We start from the raw sequence: 24,174 nt of genomic DNA, 5'->3' as shown, positions 1-24,174 counted from the left end.
GGGTGGGCTCCCTTAAGTGCCTTGGCCTGCTGGCTTTGCAAGGGTTGCTCAGTGGGCCAGCAGTGGCGGTAGTCCTCCCGTCCCTCAGCGGGCTTAGTTTAAAGCCCAGTGAAGCAGGTCAGCCAGTCTGGCGGAGAAGAGCCTCCTCCCCAGAGGCTCTTTTCTTGTTCTTGGTGAGCAAATGGAAAATAAGAAATTAAAGATTATTTTTTTAGTCATGGAATTTCTTTTATATTGAGGCTGTGCAGGTGCCTGTTTGGCCCTTATTTTAAATTAGAGCAACCCTGAAATTGTAACACACTCTGGCTTGGTTGGCCTCCAGTGGAGAAGAAAGTAGCTGTAGTACTACACACTTCAGCCATTCCCTCAACATATTCCCAGTCCTTTCACCATTCTGTGGGCTGGGAATGGAACTTGCATGATGTCCTTTTAGAATCATTGCACCATCCCTGTGCTAAAGGATACTCTCAGGGGGACATTTCTAAATACTTTAAGACCATTTAATGCTGATGCTTTCAGAGCAGCTTAAAGGGACCATAAGTTTAACTGAGAGTCATTCTCAATATGTGTGTAGGCTTTACTGTATGACTGAGATAATGGCTAAAAAAATTATAAGGTTATTTTGAGAGTGGGTTGACTATTTGTGAAATATGAACTAATAAAGATGTGTACTCTAGAAATCCTTAATCATTAGTGAGAAACTATTTTTGATTCATTCCAATTATTTACCCTAACATATAATCAGAGACTAGGATGCTCAAGCCATTTATTATAAATTTGTGAGGTCAGCAAAACCTCATTTGCATATGTATTTACTTATAAATTTATAGGTAGGATTATTAGGAATTCAGATGATGTGGACTCATGATTCTGAAGAAGCCCTACACAATGCAAAAGATGACAGGAAAATAATGCAAGTAACCAACCAGAGATTTCTGGATATTCTGAATACACTTATCAGCCAGACAACCCATGATCTTTCCAAGTATGATAGAGTGAAATATGAAACTCTGGTCACTATTCATGTGCATCAACGAGATATTTTTGATGACTTGGTAAAGTACATATTTTAATTTCTGAAAGTTAAATGATGTTTCTTTTATAATGATAATATTTCCCATACCAAGTGCTTTTACCCTAAGGATCTGCCTCTGCATTTGCTTGTAATATTGAAATATCATTTTTCTCTCCTGAGTTAAGATTGCATTTAATTTTTGCTTAAACCAAACTAAAATCCATGTTTCAGACTATAATAAATGAATTTAGTCTTCAAATTTTCAGATATTCTTCTTAATCTATTTGAATTGTTTGCTATTTTAGAACATCTCAAAATGTTGGCAAAGGCATTTTTAAAATGTCCCCCTTTTTATATTGGTGTCACAATCTAAGCAGTGTAGTAGAAAAAGATAAAATAAAATATCATACAGAAAATTGGCTGACATTTGGAGGCTTTTGTGTGCATTAGAATAGATGAGGTTCTGAGAACCTGAAGGACAGATGTGGGATTGCATGGCTTTGCAATGGCTGTGTGTCTGTTTCTGAGCTGTTTCCCTTTATTCATTTGTTAATCAGAGCAGGATGCTATCTTAACCATTTAAAAGACTGATAATTTGGGTTATAGGTGCAATGACTCCCCACCACTCCTTCACCCTTAGGCTCCTCTCCTAACTAGTGTGTTTTGTTCTCCCGCCCCTCAATTTAATAACTTCTGTGCTTATTGGCTTCCTGTATTCCTTATATTCACCTTACAATGAAACGGTAGGGTTCTTGAGGCTGTGGACATGGAAACACTTAGGGGAGGAAGAGGAAAGGCTGAGTTGGAAGGAGGGTGAGGAGCTGACAATACTGGGAAGTGAGTACACTCAAGAGCAAGAGGGCTTGAGAGAAGGAGCAGAAAACTGAGATGTGAAGGAGCCAGGGGTGAGGGGATGAGGTAGGGCTTTTTACTGCCCAACCTCACAGTTTAGTACCATTTAATTTCTGTCCCCCACCATAGTCCCTGCTACTTCTCAATCCCAGGTGGCTCACATTAACATTACAAGGGAACGCCAATTTTCCTTAGTTTTACAGAAGGGGAGCTCTTCTTTGAGTCCTGTGAAGTGTATCAGTCTGTGACTGCTACTTGTTGCCTTTATAAAGTTGGTGGGACTCTTGAGGCAATGGGAAAAAAGCCAGGATTATGGTGGCAAAGGGAGGAAGAAAAAGAAGTAGAGCTGGGTGGAAAAATTGACTGGGTTACAGGGAACAAACTCCTTACCAGCTCCCTGGATCTCTGCTCTCTGGCACTCCTTATTTGAAAAAGCAAGAGGATCTATACATCTGGAGAGACTGACAGGGAACTTTGAGAATCTTGGAAAGGAATTAACAGTGAATTGCTGAGATACAGTGAACCAAGGACAAAAATCTGGGTTCACAAGAGCTGGTGTGCTACAAAGGACCAGATAGCTAGTAGGCAGTGGCATAACTAAGGCAGGGCTAACAGGGCAAATGCCCTGGGCATTTGGAGGGGAGTGAAAAAAAGTGGCTACTGATAGCAGCTGTGTGATGACAATTGCAATCACATGACAACTGTAAGTCACTGCTGTTTTTGTGCTCCAGGCACCCAGCTACATCCTGTTATTGCTGGTAGGCATAGAAACCAAAGAGGGTTAAGGGCTAGAATTAAGATCCAATTTTTGTGAATTTTCCTTTGCATCCTATTAAAAGCTTTTCTGTTTGGTGTAGTATTATATACATGCTATTATAGTCTGTCCTGTTAAAGTAATTTGAGCTATAATGTAAATGAGTGATAGGGTTTTTTTTTATATCAGTTCTAACACTCAGAATACTTTTTTAATATTCGTGTAAATTTTAAAAACCATATTCTTTATTCAATGCTAAAATTTGAAACAGGAAACGGGTCATTTTGCAAGTATAATGAAATGTATTATATGGTCCTAAGATTATATTATTCTCTGTTGTTCTACTGGAGATGCTTATTATACAAGCAATGTCAAAGATGCAGTCATGAGATACTGTAGATATTCAATTCATGTTTTTTTTTTCTTTTTAAGGTAAAAATGCATATCAAGTCAGTAACAGATTTTGAATGGCTAAAGCAGTGTAGATTTTATTTTAAGGAAGATTTTGATCAAGTTTTAGTATCCATTACAAATGTTGATTTTGTTTACCAAAATGAATTTTTGGGATGCACTGATCGTCTGGTTATAACTCCTCTAACTGACAGGTGAGAAACAATGGATTTCTTAAAAACATGCCTCTTTTATAACATGTAGGATGTTTCTTTTCTATAATGGGATCTTCACAGAGCTATACTCTGAATTACTAGAAATGTAAAACTATATGTTAAATGAGCATGTGATGAACTTCTGCTTGTGTGTGTTGAACTGTATTTTTTTGACTTCATAAAATAATAGCTCTCTTTCTGCACATTTGATAGTTCCTACAAAAATACGGTGATTTCTGCCCACATCAACAATAAGTTAATAGCAGATTTGCATTTATATTTTTTGGTGTTTATGTATATACACACAGTAATTTGTTTACTTACGTATACTATTTCATGCATGGATAACTTGAGATAGAATTGGTCTTTAAGACTCAAAATTCCCATGAGCTTTGTTTAACACTGTAACAGGGCTTCAGATATAGTGTCTGTTATGGAGGAAAAGGGGATATGCCATTGAAAACAATGAAGAAAACTTACCCACAGCTGAACCAAAGTGGGAAAGGCAGAATGATGTTGGGCACCGGGAGCCCAGGTAATCCCAATGAAGCCCTACCCAGATCCCAGCAGGACCTCACATGGAAGCAGGGACCAGACAGACTGGTTCCTGGGGGAGGAGCCAGGAGGTAAAAGGCATGCAGGGGAAGGGACAGTTTGCCCCTACAGCAGGGGCCAGCTGGAGAAGGTAGTGCTGTGATGAGGGGAGAAGCAGAAGCAATGAACTGAGCAACATCAGAGGCTGGTACGCGCTGAAGCTGGAGGAGCTGAAGCGACGTCCGGAAGGAGCAGGCGAGTGTGGTTTGAGTGAGTGCCGAGCCAGGGAAGGGTCTGCCTGTGAGCGAAGAGCTTAAAGGAGCCAGAGCAAAGAGCTGTAGGGAGGCAGGCAAACTCCTCAACCCTCCTTATCTAGGGAGAGAACTCAGGGAAGAGAATTGGCAGCCAACAGTAGGACTATAGGCAGCTGCTTAAATTACTAAGGAATCCTGGAGGCTGTGGCCCTGAGGATTTAAAGGGCCAGCTTACACAAATGGATGAGTGGAGGACTCATGTTCAATACTCATTGGGGCTGTGAAGCAAACAGCCCAGTACAAGGGAGGGCAGCAGAATGCCATCTCCCTAGAGATAATTGCAATGGGACAAAAGGGGACTCTCATGACCTCGAGATCCCGCCAGATGAAGAGAGAGGGATGTGGCACCCAAAATGACACCAATGGCCGGGACAGCAAAAGTATTGTCAGGACAGGGTGAAGGGGAGGTAGGAGCCCTGTGAAGAGACTACAGTCATAAGGCATCTTAAGGAGAAACACCTGCTAAATTGTCCACTTTTTCATTATATCTCTGTTTTCATCAAGGTGTGGTGGGCAAGTAAGAAAAGCATCAAGGCTACGCACCAGGGAGTAACAGCAACACATTAGGGTGTGGGACCTAAATATCTAAAGGAGAATATCATTTAAAGAAATTTCCTTAACTTGCAAAATGAAAAGCCATATAAATGCATGTTTTATGATGTTTTTGGCTTATTAGAAAAAGAGGATAAGAAGAAGGAAATTGAGTCCTAGAAGTCGATGAAGCTTTATCTTTTTCTTGATTTCATTCAGTACAGCTTTGATGTCATTTAACTTTCTGAAAGAAATTTTTGACATCCAGGTGTCAGCAACTAAAAACATCCTGCAAATTGATTTGCTAAAAGCTAAGCAGAAGACAAAAATAGCTCTTCTAATTAATGAGATCGTGCTTGACTAACTAACTGTCATTTGGTTCACACTTAACTTTATCTCTCTTTTAGAGAAAAGGGTTGCTGTACAATTTCTGCACCAAGGATCAATGCATTTTATGAATACTGATCTTTCCATAGCTCCAGAACATTTGGGCAATACCTCTTTTCTTGCTGATATTGATGACAGTTCAGATTTGTCCATGGTGGTTTCTTTCACCCATACTTCATATTTCACTTGCCTTCAGAGTGGCAGCTAAGAACTCTTGTATTTTTATTTCTTCATGCCCTTCTTTTAAAGCTAAATATGGAAAAGGAGTGAGTGGTATTTTCCCTTGGGGTGGGAAGGAAGGTTATTCCTTCTGTTTTGCCAGATTTGTTCCTCTGTTTATTACCTTCCTCCCCTTCCTAATGTATTTTTTCTGGCAACCTATCAAATTTATGAAAATTGTTATCATGTTATTGCTTAATCTTCTTTTCTCCAGACTAAATTTATTCAGCTCAACTTTTTCTTTTAAGACCCCTAGAAAGAAATAGGAATGGGCATAAGGGCTTCGACGACTGGAGCCAGAGCCAGGATGGGAGCAAGAACCAGAGTGGGAGTCAGAACTACAGTAGTGGGGGCCAGAGGTCCTGGCCATAGCTGGAACTAAATGGGTGGGCTGCTTTCCCAGCAGTCAGTCAGGAGGCCCTGAGGAGCTGGGGTAAGGCTACCAATCAAAGCATTGAATGGGTCAGGATAGGTGAACAGAATCTGAGGACAAACAGGATCAAGAAGCCAGGAGGTCAATCTGAGAGTGGGGTCTAGGAGCAAGTCAATCCAAGAAGCCAGGAGAATGGGGTTGAGAAGATAGCCAGGTTGAGAAGCCGGGAGATCATGCAGAGAGCAGAGTCTAGGAAAAGGCCAGGTCAAGAACCGAGAGATCAAGTAGATTGGAGTTGAGGTGAAAGTGATTGCAAGGCAGTCTTGGGTCAGGTTGAATCCTGTTGCACAGGCACTTCCTATTCCTGCACAGGGGACTGGAAGGGGAGGTGGAAGGTCATCTGAACCTGACTGGCTTCCAGTGACAGGGTGGGCAGAAGGTTTAGGCCCTGTTGGATGCTTCAGGCCAGCTTTGCCCTGTCTAGGTGGTCAGTGATGGAGTGGCAGGCCTGGATGAGTGACTGTGTTAGTCTGGCTGTGGTCCCAGATTCACGGTGGTGGCTTGACAGCTCTTATTCATTTGTGCCTGTGCATTTGGTTTTTCTTTCCTATATGAAATATGTTACATTTTTCCCTTGGTGAAATTCATTTTATTTTTCACAGCCCAGATGTCCAATTTATTGATATAATTTTGGATTACAATTTTGTCTATAAGTGTATGACATTCTACTTTGTATAATGTGGACATTTAGTGAATTGACTCTTCACTCTTTCATTCAAGTCATTAATAAAAATGTTGAACAGTGCTAGACTCAGAATTGATCTGTGATAACCCACTGAATACTTCCTTCCAGTTTGATACTGATCTCTTAATTACTGCTCATTGCCTATGGTCCTTCAACCAAATTTTATCTACCACATAGTTGTTTCTTTTTGTCCACGTTTTGTTGAAAGCAAATTCATGCCAGCTGGTGGGAATACCTTTTTGTCTTCTAGATGCTTACAGAATGGATTGTTTTGGAATTCATTTAAATAACTTCCAGAGCTGAAGCCAGGCTGACCAATTTTATAATTCTCTGAGTTTACCCTTTTTACTTTTAAAAGATGGACACTCCATTTGCTTTCTTTCATTCTTCTACAACCATGCTTGCCTATTTTGACTTCTCAAATGTAATCACTAATGTCTCTGAGATAACATTTGTTGGTTCCTTCAACATCCTTGGAATTACACCCTTACATTTATTCACAACAGTCAAATATTCTTTAATGTCCTCTTCTTATTTTAATCTGCATCCCTACCTCCTCTTTGTTTATATTAACTTTGCTAACTATCTATTCACAGTTTATCTTTTTGGGGAAACAGAAGCAAAATAGGCATTAAGCTGGTTGGTTGTCTTTGTATCTTCCGTTAGTAACTTGCCCTTATCATTAAGCAGTATTATTTCTGCCTCATTTATTGCCAGCTGTAATTCATTTCATTCTTTTGGTGTCCTGATATTGTCCCAACACTCCTGTAATGGTTCTAACTTTGTTTCTTTATGTCATTAAAAAACCTATTGTACAAAGTACAAATGTACAAAGATGTTGCTCGCTTGTGACTTGTTCATTCTTCCTTATACATCAGATTAAATTACATTTGTACCCCTGCTGTTGTATCCTTTAAGAAAAACCAGCATTCCTGTATAACTGTTTCCTTTGATTTATCAATCCAAGGGATGTTACCTACTCTAAGCCTGCTTAAATAAGCTTTTCAAAAGTTCATCTTACTTATTTTGTTCTTTCCTCATCTTGCTTTCTTTGGGAGCAAATACTTTTTTTTTGTTCATGATTACTGTTATTCAGATTGTTGACCACTTTTACATTCAACCAATTCTTATTGTGGAGAAACATGTCTGAAATAGTTGATTCTCTGGGTACTCCCTCCATTTTCTGGACAAGAAAATTGTCCTCTGTGATTCAAGGGCTTGTTGGGCATTTTATGTGTAGCTGTTTTATTCTTCCAATGCATAGCAGGGTAGCTAAATTCCTCTATTCTTACTAGTTCATTCATTTTGGATGCTCCTTATGCCTGCTTGAAAAATCCCTCATCATCCTTCTCTTTATGATGTGTGGGGTCTGTAGTAGACCCACCATGACATCTTCTTTATTTTTACTCTTGTTATCTTCATCATGAATGTATCTGGCACACCTGTGGGGCCAAGGAGCAAGTGTCCATAATCTTTATGTGCAATGCAACACCCCTTCACTTCTCCCTTGCCTGTTCCTACTGAAGTAACTATAATCATCAATAGACAGATTCCAGTCATGCAATATCTTACCAAATCTTGTAGTACATGTTATGATTTTAAGTTAGGCGTGTTCTATATATACATGTTCTGTCTATAAAAATGCTTGCTCATAAAAGAGGGGCTGATATCTAGAGTATCCTAACTGTAAGCTTGCACAGCTGGCATATGATGACAAATATTCACAGCTAGTTCAGAAGTAAGAATAATGGATGGTAAATCAAAGAAGAGGGTGAATTTTGGAGAAATTTAAGAAGACAAAGAAAACAGAGCAGAAATTGGAGGTTGTCTGGCAGTGAACATCTATGCTGATATACCAGTGGGGGAAAAATATAGTCTTGTTTTTTCCATATATACGCACAAGTCCCTCTTGCCTTCAGAACAATATATATGGGTTATATCATGCCTTTAGATACAATAGCCAATGCCATTCTGTTTGAGGCACAAGTCCCTCCTGGCTGCCTCCTTGTTCTGAAGGCAGGAGTATAATAATTTGTGGTGGGTCTCTACTAGCAACAGGTTATATCACACAGCCTGAGATGTGTCAGCTCTGATGTACTGGCTGGCATGATGAGCTGCTAACCCAAGACTCTCTTCATTCCAGAGCCCTAGCCAGACATTTTGGTGCCTTGTGTAGGTCATGTACAGAGTACTCCTCTACATACTTCTGTGTAACATTACTTCCATTTGATTTGGCACCCTTAGTGCAAGGGTGCATGTTGCTGATTCATTGCTGGCACTGCTCTTGCTATAGTACTGCCCCATTGTCCACCCATTTACTCTGAAGATATTTTAGTTCCTCTTTCTTCTGTGCTTAAGCATTTAGTTCAAGACAATCTAGTCTAATGTAACTATATACAATGTAAAGTCCTACTTAGGGTGAACACAGTAGCAGAATCTGTTAATCAAAATGACTAGCAGAACTAACAGTCGATGATAGTGAACTGTCTCTGTCATACACATTAATACTTGTTCACTGTTCCCTTTTAGGCATTATGTAGCAGCTAATCTAATATTTGTGTGCTGTAATAAAACAGGACACAATTTGTATTTATTACATTAATACTTAAAGGCTATATTCTGCCACTTTCACTCATATTAAGTAGTGCCTTATCCTATGAGTAGCCATGTTGAAATCGGTGGGACTGCTCTTGGAATAAACTATAATGCAATGTAAGGGATGAAGAGGATCATTCATACCTACTGCTTTTATTATATCCATATGCATTTATCTCTCTTTTATGTATAATTAAATATAAACTTGAATTAACATTTGCAGATGCTATATTACCTTAGCTCAGGCATTAGGAATGAACATGGGAGGCGCTCCTGCAGGACCAGCTGGAACTGGTAAAACAGAAACCACAAAAGACATGGGAAAGGCTCTTGGAAAATATGTAGTGGTATTTAACTGTTCTGATCAAATGGATTTCAGAGGCTTGGGAAGAATCTTCAAAGGTAAGATGTTCAGTATTAACCATGTTGAGAAACAATGAACAAAAATGATAACAGTCATAGAGGATATAAGTGCCTAAATGACTTGCACTCTGTTTTCACTATCAAGTTTTACTACCCTAAGTTGACTTTAGTCACCATAGGTTTCCACTGTAGGAGTCCTCACCCAAATTTGATGCAAGCAAGGAAGACCCAATTTTACTGTCTCATAATACTGGTGTTATGGCTGCACAGTCCTGGCACTGTGGCCGCCAACAGCTAGGGCTTCATGGGACAGGGTGTAATGTAGTGTACTGAGTAGCCATCCTACCCGCCAGTCTACCGCAATGAGGTGCTGTCACTGCTAGGAAGTGAGTCTGTGCTGGCCGTGGAAGGGGGCTCAGCCCAGGGCAGCCTCCCCTGCTTTGCCAGTGTGGCATGACATCAGCAGCTCATCATTGTTGGCAGGCAGGAGGGCAAGACAGCTACTTGGTGTGCTGCATTGTGCCCCATCCCATGTAGGCCCAGCTGCCGGTGGTTGAGGTGGCAGGACTGCCCAGTGCCAACAGGAAGCCAGGCAGGAGGGGGATGGGTGCAGAGGGGGTGGAGAAATATGTATGCTGCATGGCCTGACCCAGCACAGCCCAGCTGCAGATGGGGCAGAGCAGAGTGGTGCAGGGCACAGCCCTCCCTTCTCAGACTCCCGGCAATGGCTGCTGGCCTGGATAGGAGCAATTGGCATCTCCCCCTCACCCAGCCTTCAACAGCTCACCAAAACTTATTAAATGGTTCTCCAGTGCAAAAAATTGCCCGCTCCTGACTTAGCTTCATATTACAAGTACCTTATATGTCCTTATCACATCTACAGTGTTAAATACCTGTAGATGAAATGAGTCAGTAAGAATTGCCCCCTTGCTTTCAGTTGTCCAGAAGCATAGTCTACTATCATCCTGCTCAGCATGTAGTTAAAATCACTTGCATGGGAATTCCGTTCAATGATCACTATTTTTTAGAGGTAGAAACATTGCTTATCCACACTGAAATAGGAAAGCCTCTCTAATACCCTGGTATTGTATATCCTGCCATTATAGAAGTTGAGGTCTATGAAAATATACATTGGTTCAGAAAGATCTGCATTAAAAAATCTGGTTTTCAGTTTGCCAGCACAGAGGGAGCTTAGGATTATGATCTCAAACCCCCTTTACACAAGCAGGTAAAGGCATAGTTGGATCTAATGTATGATCCACACAATCATGCCTTCTGTCATGCCACATATGCCCGGCAGAGGTGTGGTTATGGGATCATACATTAGATTCAATCATGCCTTACTGCTGGTGTAGAGGGAATCCAATCTTGGGCTCCTCCTGCATTGGCAAGAAACAGGCTCCCACAGTTGGGAGCCCCCTTTGCTGTGGGGGCTGCCAGCCACAGGAGCCATGTGCAGCAGAAACTGAGAGTCCCTCAACTGATGGGGCTCCCTGTCATAGCTGTGCATGAAGAGTAGTTGGGACCAAGAGTCCTGTCAGTTGCAGGGTGTCTCAGTTGCAGCCAGGGCCAGGATCCCCATGTGGGCCCAGTGGTTTCATACATCCCTGAGTGTTGGGTATCACAGTAGCTGTGATCCCCAGGGCTTGGGGGTTTCACACTGAACATTGTGCAACCCTGGAGCTGGGAGTCCTGTCAGCTGATGGGGCTCCTAGCTGCAGGTAAGACACTCCTACACATGCAAATTAAAGCTTGATAGCAACCTAAACTTAGTACACATTTTTGAGGTCTAACTTTATAGCTGGTTGGAGCTTTTTATCATGTGATAGCTACTTTGCACATGTAGCTATGCATGGAGATCATTCTCACACAGTGTATCAACAGGTAACAGATATTCTTCTTCCCATTTTAGGTCTTGCACAGTCGGGCTCCTGGGGATGTTTTGATGAATTTAACAGAATTGAATTACCTGTCTTGTCAGTGGCAGCTCAACAAATATATATTATTTTAACAGCAAGGAAAGAAAGGAAAAAGCAGTTCATTTTTTCTGATGGAGACACTGTAGATTTAAACCCGGAATTTGGAATTTTTCTTACAATGGTAAATATGTGATTGGAAGAATGTAATTTTAATAGTCCTTGAGAGATGACAAATTGCACATTATAAAATTTAATTGCATAGTTACTTGAAAGTAATTCACTTTGTTAGTTACATGGTATTATCTAGGTAGTCATGAGTTTGCATATAATCATAAAGATGCAGTAAATCACTGCCTCACTACCTTCTGTTTTTTTTCCTCCACAAATAAAGCCCAACAATTCTGTCCAAATCAATACAACATCCTTCTGGATGGTAGCATAACTAAGGGTGGACTAGCAGGGGACTAACCCTGTGTGCCAATTTAGAGGAGATTCCAGAATGGCAGCTCCTAGGGGACCTGAAACACACAGGCTACTGCAGCTTGTATGTGGGGAGCCTGTCCTGCAGCCACAGCAGCAGCCAGAATGCAGAGAGCCTGTGCTGTGGCAAGTAAAACTCTTCTCCCTCATCCCCTGCTTACCATACTCAGCAAAATACACCCACACTCCTGCTTTACCCAGGGCTCTAAAATAGCTAGTTACACCTCTGTTTCTAAATAAAGAATCATAACATACAAATAATGTATTAAGTTTTTAATAGTTCTATTCATTGTTTCATGAAAAAATAGGATTCTAACAAGACTGTCAAAGATCCTGAAAAGTGCAGAGTTGTCCTAATTTTAGATTCTATACAGATTTTGAATATTTATAATAAATTATTGTTTCACTGCTTGTCCAGTATATATTAATCAACTTTATTGTACTTTCCCCCCTTACATCTGAGATCAGATTCATGCTTGTCCCATCTTCTCCTGCTCCCTGAGACATTAAGGGACAGATTGAAACCAAATGACTTTTTTTTTTGCTTCTTACTACTTATCTGTGAAAGTTAACAGCAGCTTCACTTCTTGCATTTATATATCTACATTTATAAGCTTGAAAACATTACTAGTTACCTTGTAGTACCTACAGAGTGATGGGTTTGTACACTGTACATATTATCATTGAAAAACAGTTGTAGGAATTAGTACAGTTTTACTAGGTTTCTGCTACAGATAAGTTTTTACTTTGCTTTTTGGTTTTCCTTAGTACCAGGCTTCCACCCTGGTGATTCTCAAGGTTTGAATAATACCCCCCAAGGCAGAAATTATCAAAGTTTGAATAATACCCCTCATGTGAGGCATCTGTCCCATTCAGTGATTGTTATATGAGATATCAGTTTTACTGTGGGGAATGACATTTTATGGACATATGTTTCACTTTTGTGTTCATGGTTTGTATGGATGCTATTTTTTTTCTCAAATTTGAGGTCTGCTTATAATTTGGACATAATACACCCAGATCTGAGCAGTATTCTTGCAGAAGAGGTCCCATGAATTCTGCTTCTGATCCTGGGCTGCTGTTCTTGTTGTTCTTTTGATGGCACTTGTTATCCAGTCTCCATCATCAACTACTAGACCTAGGGCACTTCACCACTAAAGAGAACAAGGACCGACTTCCTCTGAGGAACCTAGTAACAAAAAAGGGTAGAGATTATCACCTTTTCTCCATAGTCAAGAGTAGTACAAGGACTACCTCTGGCACCCATAAAAACTCTGGACTCTATACTTTGGTGCTGGCCTATGTGTATTCTCCTTTGGTCTCTGGCTCCGTCAAGACAGTATTGCCTACAAGTCTCTCAGGACTGATGTCAGGGCTCATGTAGCAGTACTGATGTGACTGATACCAACATCAGCGCTTACCACTCCAGCATATTTGACCTCAAAACCATTGGTTGCATTGACCACCTCGGGCACTGAGATTCATGATACTGAGAACTTTAAAAGTATCTGTTTTTTTTCTAGTTGCCGCTATTGTTTTTGGTAGTAGATGAATCTTTAGTTATAACAGGGCACATCTATGTGTGCGTTAATGTGCTGTAGTTACTGCACGTTAAGTTTAGTACTTGTAATAACAGGTACTAAGTGCACAGTAACCACTGCTACTGCACAGTAGTACCAATGCACACCTTTTAAGTGATGCCAATGCACAGTACATTAATTCTACTGAGCATTAATGCAATAGTACAGCTTTCACTGTAACACACTAATAAGGCACAATAGAATTAGTCTACTGCACATTTAGCAACTTGTGTAGATGTGCCCTAGGGGAATCTTCTTTAAACAGGCTTTGGAGCACCTGTTAAACCAGCTTCTTCACTGGAGGAGGATTATTGCTTATTTGCTTCAGGCTTCAGTGGAGAAGGGTTTACCCACATATGCCTAGATCTTACTCACATAACTGTTATGCCTCTCACATGGATTTCAGAGCCTGAGGTAGTCCATTAGACAAAAAAGAGTTAAGAAAAGGTAGCCTGATATTTAACAGGCACTATTCTGCTTATGGATTCCTTTTCCTATTCCTATACACCATGAGGGCTTCAGAGTCCCAGAAAGCATGTTTCGTTTGCCTCCTCAGGGATCAGATCTTGAGTATTCAACAATATCAACAAGCTAGGTGCTTATTACTGACCTTCATTATTTACAAATTGCTGATGAAGAACACCATTAGTCTACTGGATTCACTCTTGCTGCCATTTTGTTAGTAGTATTTAGTACAATCAACTTTTATCCCTCTCTTACTCCCTATAATTAAAATACTCTTCAAGTCCTGGCTCAAGACGTTAGAAATGTCAGTCGAGGTGCAGCTGGATAGATTTCAGACTGTTAGATATTTTGCATCTTTGCTAATTAATGAAGGATTGTTAGAGATAGTAAAGTTTTTGTGGCAGATACCAGTATCTGTTGCGCTGACTTTGAAAAAGATACAGATTACCAGATATCCTCTTCAGGAATTAGCATAATAGGGAAGTAGGGCTGGAAAGGATCTTACAGGGTCATCTAGTCAACCCCTCTGCTCAAGGCAGGATCATCACTAACTAAATTATCCCAGCTAAGTGTCTGTCTAACCTGCTCCTGAAAACTGGCAAGGATGGAATTGAGTATTTTTATATTCATCCCATAACTGGATCTCTTGTACTTACTGCTGCAAGAAAGCTTCAATGAGATAAAGACTTAAATCCTACTCCACATCTAAGGCACTACTTGGTACTTAGGTGCTTAAATACAGTCATATTCCATTTTGCTTGGGTCCTTGAAAAATGCAAACATAAAAGGTAGGAAGGTCCTTCTCCTTTTTGTTTTTTCTTACTAGATCTTCAGGGTAAGATGAAGGCAAGTTACAAAAGTTGGTTCATTAACCAAAGAACTTACACCACTGGGAACACTGAGACAGTCTTATTTGCCACAAATAAACTCAAAGGGCATGTCTAGGTGAGCGCAGCCATGCAGTATGTCCACAAATACCACACGTTCAGTTGTTATCTGTGCTGCAAAGGAGCAGCACAGAGGGTTTTTGATCCCTGGATATCCAGGGGTTAAAAAAACTTGTGGCGAAAACAAGTGGAGTAGTCCGCAGGCAGGCAGTTCACGCCACTCAAAAGCAGAGCTGGGTCACCCAGAGCCATGCTGCAGTTGTGAGTCAGGCTCTGGGTGGCAGAATCGCCACTGCTGCAGCCCCAGGAGGACCCCAGGTAAGGCTGCTGCTCCCAGCCTCCCCTACCCCACTCGAGGTAACTTGCCTCGTGCTAAAGCGTGAATGGCACAGGTGTTCCCTAGGGACAACTAGCAGTGGTGCAAGGTGCGGTGCTGCTAGTTGTCCCTGGGAACCAAACGTCCACACCACATATGGACATGGCCAAAGTGTTGTAACTTTGCCTTTAAGCTGTGTGTGGAAGATGACTGCTAGAGTGTACTCAGAAACATTCCTCATTCTTTGAACTTCCTGAGTGGTGTATATGTTACTGAAGCAAGAGCCTGCTGTAATAGTCTTGATAGCATCAGTTTAGAAGTTAAGATGGGTCTGGTTTGTATAGTATTTCTACTTCTGCTTCAAAGGAATATGATTCCGGATGTCCTCTTCCAGTGATAACCAACCTCTGTCAGCTATGTCACAAGTCGTCCTACTTCCCCTAAGTGTCACTGTGATCTTCCCCTACCAGATGTAACTGATGATAGTTTGCATCCTGGGGTACTGGAATGGAGGCAGAGGGGCTCGATCCTCTGGCTGTGGCCACATGGAATAGAGCAGGGACAGGATGCTGCTGCAAGAGGTGGTGTCACTGCCAGAAGCCGAGTTAAGCTTACCCTGGCCCTGCAGTTTTATATGGCAAGTGAGGATCCAAAGTTCTGAATTTGGTGGCTGCTGCAGGGACAAGAAAGGAATAACTTGTCTCTTGGCAGTGAGACCTCTCATAGTAGCGTTCTGCCCCTACTCCACTCCATGGAGCACTGTGCTTCATGTCTCCATTTTGGTACTTCCCTTTACTGAGCAGCTAAGGCTCATGTAGCACACATAGCAGCTGTCCATGCCACTTGTGGCTCACAAGTTGTGGGTTGGCCATCCGAGTTCTATATAAGTAGATTGTCACTGAGTATCTTAATGTTGATGTTTCATATATACAATCTAAGTATTTCCACTTCTAAATTCTTGAGGTGAAAATTATCAGGAAAAAATGACCCAAATAGGTACTTTATTCCATAAAATGGTAATCAATGAAACACTTACTATGAAAATGCCTTTTCAGCCGTATTTTATAAGCAGCTATATTTATAGCTATTTATTGACATTTTACTCACAGCATTTACTAATTATTAAACAAAAGACATGTTTTTTATTTCACTCTCTTAATGTACAATGAGCTGAATGAGCCCATGTTTATGTAAGCCATTTTTCACATTTGTTATGTAACTGTTCTAGAGAATGAAAAGAATGTACTTTATGTATTGTAATATTGCAGTATACTTTTATTTATAGAATCCTGGATATGCTGGACGTCAGGAATTACCTGAAAATCTAAAAATTCAATTTAGAACTGTTTCCATGATGGTACCAGATAGGCAGGTAAAATGCATTAATATGCAAAAGTAAAACTATATTTACAGAGATACATTTTTAAAAATGTTGATACCTCTTTAAAATTAGGCTACTTCCCCTGTCTTTCCTTCTTTTTACGTTTCAAGAAGGCTAATGTAAATCTTAAAACTGTGTTATATTTCAGATAATTATGCGAGTTAAGCTTGCAAGTTGTGGATTTATTGATAATGTGGTTTTGGCTCAGAAATTCTTTGTTCTTTACAAACTTTGCGAGGAGCAGCTCACCAAGCAGGTAAGGGTATTATCTTTTCTTTTTATCTTACAGGATTTTCAGTACTGTTTTTCCTGTAGGCTTTGCTCCTTGCAGCTCTCCCTTACAATGAGATTTCTGTTTTTTGCAAAAAATTGAAACTGTAATGGTAATTTCAAACAAATATTCTCTCCGAAAAGCATATAAAGCACTTAAGCAACAATCATTTTTAATTTGGAGCCCCTGGGGCAGGGGGAACCTTGAGCAGGGGACAAAGCCTAGGGCGTAAAGGGGGAATTCCAAAATGGCTGGGGGGGGAGCAAGGAGAGGGAGGGATTCTTACATTTCAGTCCCCTAGGCCCCTGGTGGCCTGAACATGTTACTGCCCCTAACTTGAGCTAGCACAGCTCACACTGTAATATGTAACAGGGCCCTAAGGCCATAGTTTTTGTGCCTTTTGTTGTCTAGTTGTTCTATTCCTATGTGGATCAGCACACAACTGAGTGTTGACTTACTGAAAACCTCTCATTATTGACATGTAAGCTGTTTGGTTTTTTTTTGGCGGGTGGGGTTCCATTTTAGGTTCATTACGACTTTGGTCTGAGAAATATCCTTTCAGTGTTGAGGACTCTTGGAGCTCAAAAAAGGGCCAGACCAGATGACAGTGAATTAAGTACTGTTATGAGAGGGCTAAGGGATATGAACCTCTCTAAACTGGTGAGTTCAGTATTTCCATACATTGTACAGGTGAGCCTGCTAGATGTTTCATAGTTCTTTCAGATGTTTTTTAAACTCAGGGAATTCTAAATCTCATTTGAAGAAATCAAACTTGGCATGTAGATAATGCTCAATAAGCAGCATGTGTTTCTAACTCTTGAAAATCCTTATGATTCTGGAGGTTATAAACAAAGTAATAGTAATAATGTTCCTGGGCAGTTTAGTATTGTCCTTGTTAATTTCAGTGTATATGGAGTGATAAGCGTGGTGTATATGAACAGAGTAACCTGAATGGTCACTTAACCAGATTGCTTTCCACTGCCAGTGTGCTCAAGAATGCATGCATCTCCATAGTTACAACTCTGGAATTCTCATAATTGGATATATAGAAATTATTGTTTGCATCTACTTAAAATGAGGCAACTTGTTTTTTTGAAGTCTGAATTTCACCATCAGTATATCTTTTGAAACTATATCCTTAAATTGATTAATTCCCATTGTTTTAACATAAAGGTTCATTTTCATTTAAGAAAACTATACTTTGCATAGCCTTCCTTTAAAAATATATATAATTTTACCATTTCAGGTAGATGAAGATGAACCCTTATTTCTCAGTCTTATAAACGACCTCTTTCCAGGATTGCAGTTAGATAGTAATACATATGTTGAATTGCAAGCTGCAGTAACTAATCAGGTTGAAGAAGCAGGATTGATTAATCATCCACCTTGGAATCTGAAGCTTGTTCAGGTAAAGCATTCTTTTGGACAGACTATAGAACATAATTTTTCATCTCAGTCTTCACAGGCAAGGTCAGCTCCCAGAATACTGTGTCCGGCAGCACAGTTTGAGGGAGAGGTAATCAGCAAACAGTGGCAAAAGAAGAGGTTAGGAACTATTTAGAAAAGCTGGACATATACAAGTTCATGGGGCCGGATGGGATTCACCCAAGGGTGCTAAAGGAGTTGGCTGATGAGATTGCAGAGCCACTGGCCATCATCTTTGAAGATGCATGGCAATCAGGAAAGGTCCCAAATAGTTGGGAAAGGGCAAATATAGTGCCCATATTTAAGAAAGGTAAAAAGGAGGATCTGGGGAACTACAGACCAGTCAGCTTCACCTCATTCCCTGGAAAAATCATGGAGCAGATCCTCAAGGAATCCCTTTCTAAGTACCTGGAAGAGAAGAATGCGATTATGAACAATCAGCATGGATTCACCAAGGGCCTGACCAACCTGATTGCCTTCTATGATGAGATGACTGGTTTTGTGGACATGGGGAGACCAGCCTGTGTGGTATACCTTGATTTTACCTTTTGATACAGTCTCCCACAGCAGCCTCACAGGCAAGCTAAGGAAGTATGGTTTGGATGAATGGACTGTAAGGTGGATAGAAAACTGGCTGAAGCATTGGGCTCAGAGGGTGATAACCAATGACTTGATATCTAGTTGGCAGCTGGTATCAAGTGGAGTGCCCCAGGGGTTAGCTCTGGGGTGGTTTTGTTCAGTGTCTTCATCAACAACCTGGAAGATGGCATAGAGTACACCCTCAGCAAGTCTGTAATGACACCAAGCAAGGGGGGAGTAGTAGATATGCTGAAGGGTAGGGCTAGGATTCCAAGTGACCTAGACAAATTGGAGGATTGGGCCAAAAGAAATCTCATGAGGTTCGATAAGAACAAGTGCACTTAGGAAAGAACAATCCCATGCACCAGTACAAACTGGGCGCTGACTGGCTAAGCAGCAGCTCTTCAGGAAAAGACCTGTGCGTTACAGTGGACAATAAGCTGAATATGAGCCAACAGTATACCTGTGTTGCAAAGAAGGCTAATGGCATACTGGACTGCATTGGTAGGAGTGTTGCCAGCAGGTCAAGGGAAGTGATTATTCCCCTCTATTCAGCACTGGTGAAGCCACATCCGGAGTACTGTGTTCAGTTTTGGGCCCCTCACGACAGAAAGAATGTGGACATATTGGAGAAAGTCCAGTGGAGGACAACAAAAATGGTTTCAGAGCTGGGACACATGACTGCTGAGGAGAGAATGAGGGAACTTGGCTTATTTAGTCAAAAGAATACTGAGAGGGGATTTAATAGCAGCCTTCACCGGCATGCAGGATGGTTCCAAAAAGGACGGAGCTAGACTATTCTTAGTGGTGGCAGATGACAGAACAATGAGCAATGGTCTCAAGTTTCATTAAAGGAAGTTTAGGTTAGATATTAGGAAGAATTTTCTCACTAGGAAAGTAGTAAAACACTGGAACAGGTTGCCTGGAGAGGTGGTGGAATCTCCATCCTTGGAAGGTTTTAAGACCCGGCTAGACAAAGCTTTGGCTGGGGTGATCTAGTTCGGAATGGTCCTGCTTTGAGCAGGGGGTTGGACTAAATGACCTTCTGAGGTCCCTTCCAACCCTAATTTTCTATGATTCTGTAATTTGCTGTCAAAATATCTATGTAAATAATCCATTTTAGCACTTAATGTTCCCTTTTATTACATAAGTAATGGAATATTCCTCTTTCGATGGAATCCAGGGGTGGCTTATTGTTCTTTCTTGGGGTTCTAGGACCAGATTGTGCCTTCTCAATTCTCAGTCTATGGATTCTGACTCTGCTAGCTGATAGGGATCTGTCTCTCAAAAATAGTAAGGGATCCTTCCCTGTTTTACAGAATATAGGTTTAAGCACAAAGAGTGCAATAGGAAGCCTGTCCTCATAACAGACTCACATTTTGGGAGTCTCTTCTGCAGTGCAGCATCTCTCTCAGTTCTGAGCTGCATGATTCTTCTTTTCTGCCTGCAGTTTCAGAATGATGAGAAGTAGGGGAGCTTGCTGCATAATGTAGCCTTTGCTAATCACATCCCTTTTTTTGACTTGTCCAGTGGGGAAAGCAGACTCCTGGGAGGAAGGAATTTTGGGTCACTAAGGTTGGTTATGCAAGTAACATTTTTTCATGCGATTGGGCCCCTGAAAGCACTCTATAGCCATGACATGTCACATGTGCATGGCTGCAGAATGCTTTTAAAATTTCTGAACATGCAAAAAAATAACTCATCAAATCAGATATTAAATAAGGGCAGAGTGCCTTAGGAACCAGGGTAAATTTTTTGCATAGGGGCATGGCTGTCAGTGGTGGAGTGAGGGGGAAGGGAGCAGCACAGAGCCTCTGACTGAACTTTGCCCAGCCAGAGCTGGAGAGGGAGGGTGGGATAGAATGGAGCCCCCTTGCTTCATGCCCCCCTCCCCACTACTCCAGTTGGGGTATTGGGGGAAACCAGGCTGGGCCCATGGTGTGAGGGGGCTCCGTTCCACCCTGCCCCTGCCCCTCCCCCTCAGCTCCAGCTGAGTGCAGCAGCAACAGGTGCCAGCTACTTTGTCCAGCATGAGCTGGAGAGAGGACAGATGTAGAACAGAAGTCACTCATCTCATGGGCCCTGCTCAGCTCCCCACAATACTCCAGCCAGGGTAGCTGGGGGGTGGGAAACGAGACCCACAAGGCAAGAGGGTTCTGTTCCACTCTGTCCCCCCGCCCTGCTCTGGCCAGGCAAAAAGCTCAGCTGGCAGCTCTGTGCTGCTTCCTTCCCTTTACTTCCCCCTTTGACAGCCCTGGAGCCTGGGGTGGGAGGCGGGACTGGGGAGAGAGGTGTTTCAGAAGCTGCTAGAGCACCCCCATTTGCTGGCTTGTACCAGTGCAGCGAGGCTTGATTCCCCCCCAATTCAACAGGTGAATATCTGTTGGGGGTGGGGATGGGGCTCTAACTCATGGCACTTTCTATAAAGAAAGGTTTTACATGAGTTAGAGCGTGACTACCTAATGTCTGTAGGTACCTTAAATGTAAGGGATGACTAGGGTCACTCTGAATGGAGCACGCTAGGTCAGAGGATTACTAGAAGGTAAACCGGGGTCAAGTTGGGTATCTGTCTGAGTCCGGGATGTCAGTATGAAGGTCAAGACAAGGTTGTGGTCAGGGAAAGCAATTGATACAAGTTGGAAGGCACAAGACAGAAATAGAAGAAATCAGGAATAAGCAGGAGGGTCCAAGCTAGAGGTTCAGAACAGGGAATCACAAGCCAGAGGCTCAGAGCACAGAGTTTAGGAGTTTCAAGCAGACCAGAGGCATAACTAGGTGATCTGTTGCCCATGCAGTTCTCTTAACTGGGCCTTGGCTCATTACAATAGACTACAGTGCATAAGATGAACAGTAGTACCACCAGCAGTGTTTGTAAGTGAAAATGGCTTTGGAGTGTTTGGTGGTCACAGGCAGACAAGGTTCTTTGGGCAAATGTTATATCTTTTATTAGACCAACTAAATAGTTGCAATATTTGTTCTTTGCAAGCTTTCAGGCACACACACCCTTCTTCAGCCATAGAGAGAGTCTGTTGTTGTTTTGTGTTCTTCTGGATGGAATAGAAGCCAATATGCAAAATGCAGGTCCGGGAAAATGCAGATGTGTGTCAGTGAGCATCAGAGGCCATGGGAAATAATAGATGCAAGACAGGTGGTGTGCAGAAGGGGAAATATTGAGCTGCTAATAGAATGTAGTTGGTAAAATGCAGAGAGGTTACCTGGGGTTATCAGATGTGCCATAAATAATATCTATTTTTAGTCCATGATTTTTTGTATCCAGTAGATTCATGAAGTGAAGTTCATAGGCTCATCAACAAAAGGTGTTTTGTAAATTCCCTTTGAGGATTAAAACTGAGAGATTGGAGAGAGAGTGGTTGTCTTGTGAGAAGTGTGCACCCCCAGATAATTGGGAATTTTTGTCTTTGATAGATTTTTGGTGTGTGTTCATTCTGGTACGCAGTTGTTGTTTGGTTACTCCTGCATATTTTCCATCAGGGCATTTAGTGCATTGGATGAGATGTATTACTTTTCTGGAGGTGCAGGTGTAAGATCTAGGAATGGTGATGGATCTATTATGGGGTGTAGTTATTGTAGAAGTGGTAGAGATATGTTGGCAGGTTTTACATTTCTTGTCCCAGCATGGTCTGGATCTATTTGGCATGCTTTGGGCCATAGGAAGTTTGCTTCTGGTGATGAGATTGGCAAGGTTTGGTTTAAAGGCTAGGATGGATGGTTCTGGGAAGATCTCTTTAAGAATTAGGTCCTCTTCTAGTATGGGTTGCAATTGTTAGGTTATTTTCTGTGTAGGTTCCAGGGAGGGATGATATGTCATAACTAATGGTATGCAATTTGTGGGGATTTTCTTTTTGAACTGCAACAATTCTTCATGTGGTATCCGGGTGGCTCTTTCAAAAATGTGTTCTATCTCTCTGGAGGAGTGTCCTTGGTGAGTGAAAGCCCTTTTGAGATTTGTGATGTGATGATCACAGGTGTTCTTCTCAGTGCAAATTCGGTGATATCGGAGGACTTTTTCTTGGTGTGTTTAGGATGATTGCTGATTCTGTGCAGATATATATATATTGGTCTGTGGGTTTCTTGAATATGATGGTTTGTATTTTACCATTCTGGATATTGATCATGGTGTCTAAAAAGAAAATATTGGTGCTGGAGTATTCAGGAAATAGTCTGATGGAGTGGACTGAATTTGTGGACTGAATTTGTGATAGAAATCAATCAGAGATTGCAGGCTATTGGTCCGAATGATGATGTCATCTATATATTGTAAATATAGTATGGGTTTGATGGTGCAGTTCTTGAGGAATTCTTCTTCCAGATGGGCCATAAAAGGTTGGGATATTGTGGGACCATTTTGGTGCCCATAGCTGTGCCCATGGTCTGGAGGAAGTATTGGTTATTGAAAGTGAAGCTGTGTGTGAGGATGAAGTGTATATATTCAGAAATATTTTTAGGTCTTTAATATGAGTTGTAATGTTACCTTGTAGATATGTATGGCAAGTTTTGATGTCATCCTGGTGTGGGATGTATAAGCTGGTAACATCCATGGTGATTAGGGGGTTGTTGCTGGGAAGATAGTCTGTGCTTTTAAGTTTTTGTAGAAGGTCTATTGTTACTTGGACAAAATTTGCTGCTTGGGTAACAAGAGGTTTTAGGATGGATTTGATGAAACCTGATATTTCCTCAGTTAGGGTTCTGTGGTTGGATATTATAGGTCTGCCTGGGTTCCCTTGTTTGTGGATTTTAGAGAGCATGTAAAAGGTCCCTAAGTTGGGTAAATGATTGGTGATCAAATTCTGTAGTTTTTCTTGTAGTTCAGGTGGAAATGATGTGAAGGTGGTTTTGAGTTTTAAAGTGAAAAGGGGAGTTGAATCTTCCTCTAGTTTTTGTAGTAGGTGGTGTCAAAGAGCTTTCTATCGGCTTCTTTTATGTCATCTTCATAGTTAAAGATAACTATAGCTCCTCCTTTATCTGCTGGTTTTATTACTATTTAGTGGTTAAATCTTAGAGATTCTATGGCCCTTCTCTCTGAGAGGGAAAGGTTGTTATGGTGCCATTTGTTGTTTATTATTTCATTGTTCATTCGTTGTCTGATGCAGCTAATATAGAGGTCAAGGTTTGAATTTTATCCACTATGAGACTTCCAATCTGATGTTTTTTTGTTTTGGGGGGTTAATCTTTTCCTCAATGTTGTCAAAGGATGAAGTGTTGTTTGAAGTGTTTTAATTTTGGTTGTGGAAATTTTCCTTGAGATGGAGGTGTCAGAAAAATTATTCTAGTTCTCCATATTGTAGTATATTAGGGTATTTTTCTGGACAGAACTTAACAACTTGAGAGGGGACAGATTTTTCAGCTTTGTTTAGTGTGTGTATGGAGAGATTGATGTAATATTTGAGGGTTGATTGGTTCTTTCAGTTTCATTGAGTATGAGGTTGGAATGTTGTAAGGTGTTGGTGTTGTTTCTCATAGTTTCTAGGGTTTTATAGTTTCTAGGGTCGGAAGGGACCTGAGCAGATCATCTAGTCTGACCCCCTGCCATGGCAGGAAAGAATACTGGGGTCAAATGACCCCA

The 24,174-nt window shown here is 41.3% G+C and overlaps 1 protein-coding gene across 1 annotated transcript in view; it reads left to right on the top strand.

The window, feature by feature from the left end:
- The window catches only part of DNAH8 (dynein axonemal heavy chain 8), a 310,177-nt gene that overhangs the window by 131,687 nt on the left and 154,316 nt on the right, over positions 1 to 24,174 (top strand). The window contains exons 42-49 of the mRNA XM_019549625.1: positions 831 to 1,055; positions 3,054 to 3,226; positions 9,148 to 9,326; positions 11,200 to 11,387; positions 16,220 to 16,306; positions 16,464 to 16,571; positions 17,112 to 17,246; positions 17,833 to 17,994. Coding sequence (XP_019405170.1) covers positions 831 to 1,055; positions 3,054 to 3,226; positions 9,148 to 9,326; positions 11,200 to 11,387; positions 16,220 to 16,306; positions 16,464 to 16,571; positions 17,112 to 17,246; positions 17,833 to 17,994 — 1,257 coding nt within the window. The remainder of the gene's footprint in view (positions 1 to 830; positions 1,056 to 3,053; positions 3,227 to 9,147; positions 9,327 to 11,199; positions 11,388 to 16,219; positions 16,307 to 16,463; positions 16,572 to 17,111; positions 17,247 to 17,832; positions 17,995 to 24,174) is intronic.

Source organism: Crocodylus porosus, unplaced genomic scaffold, assembly GCF_001723895.1.
Source record: "Crocodylus porosus isolate Cpor-Errol unplaced genomic scaffold, CroPor_comp1, whole genome shotgun sequence".
Taxonomy (NCBI): Eukaryota; Metazoa; Chordata; order Crocodylia; family Crocodylidae; genus Crocodylus; species Crocodylus porosus.
This window is presented reverse-complemented; position numbering and strand designations above follow the sequence as displayed.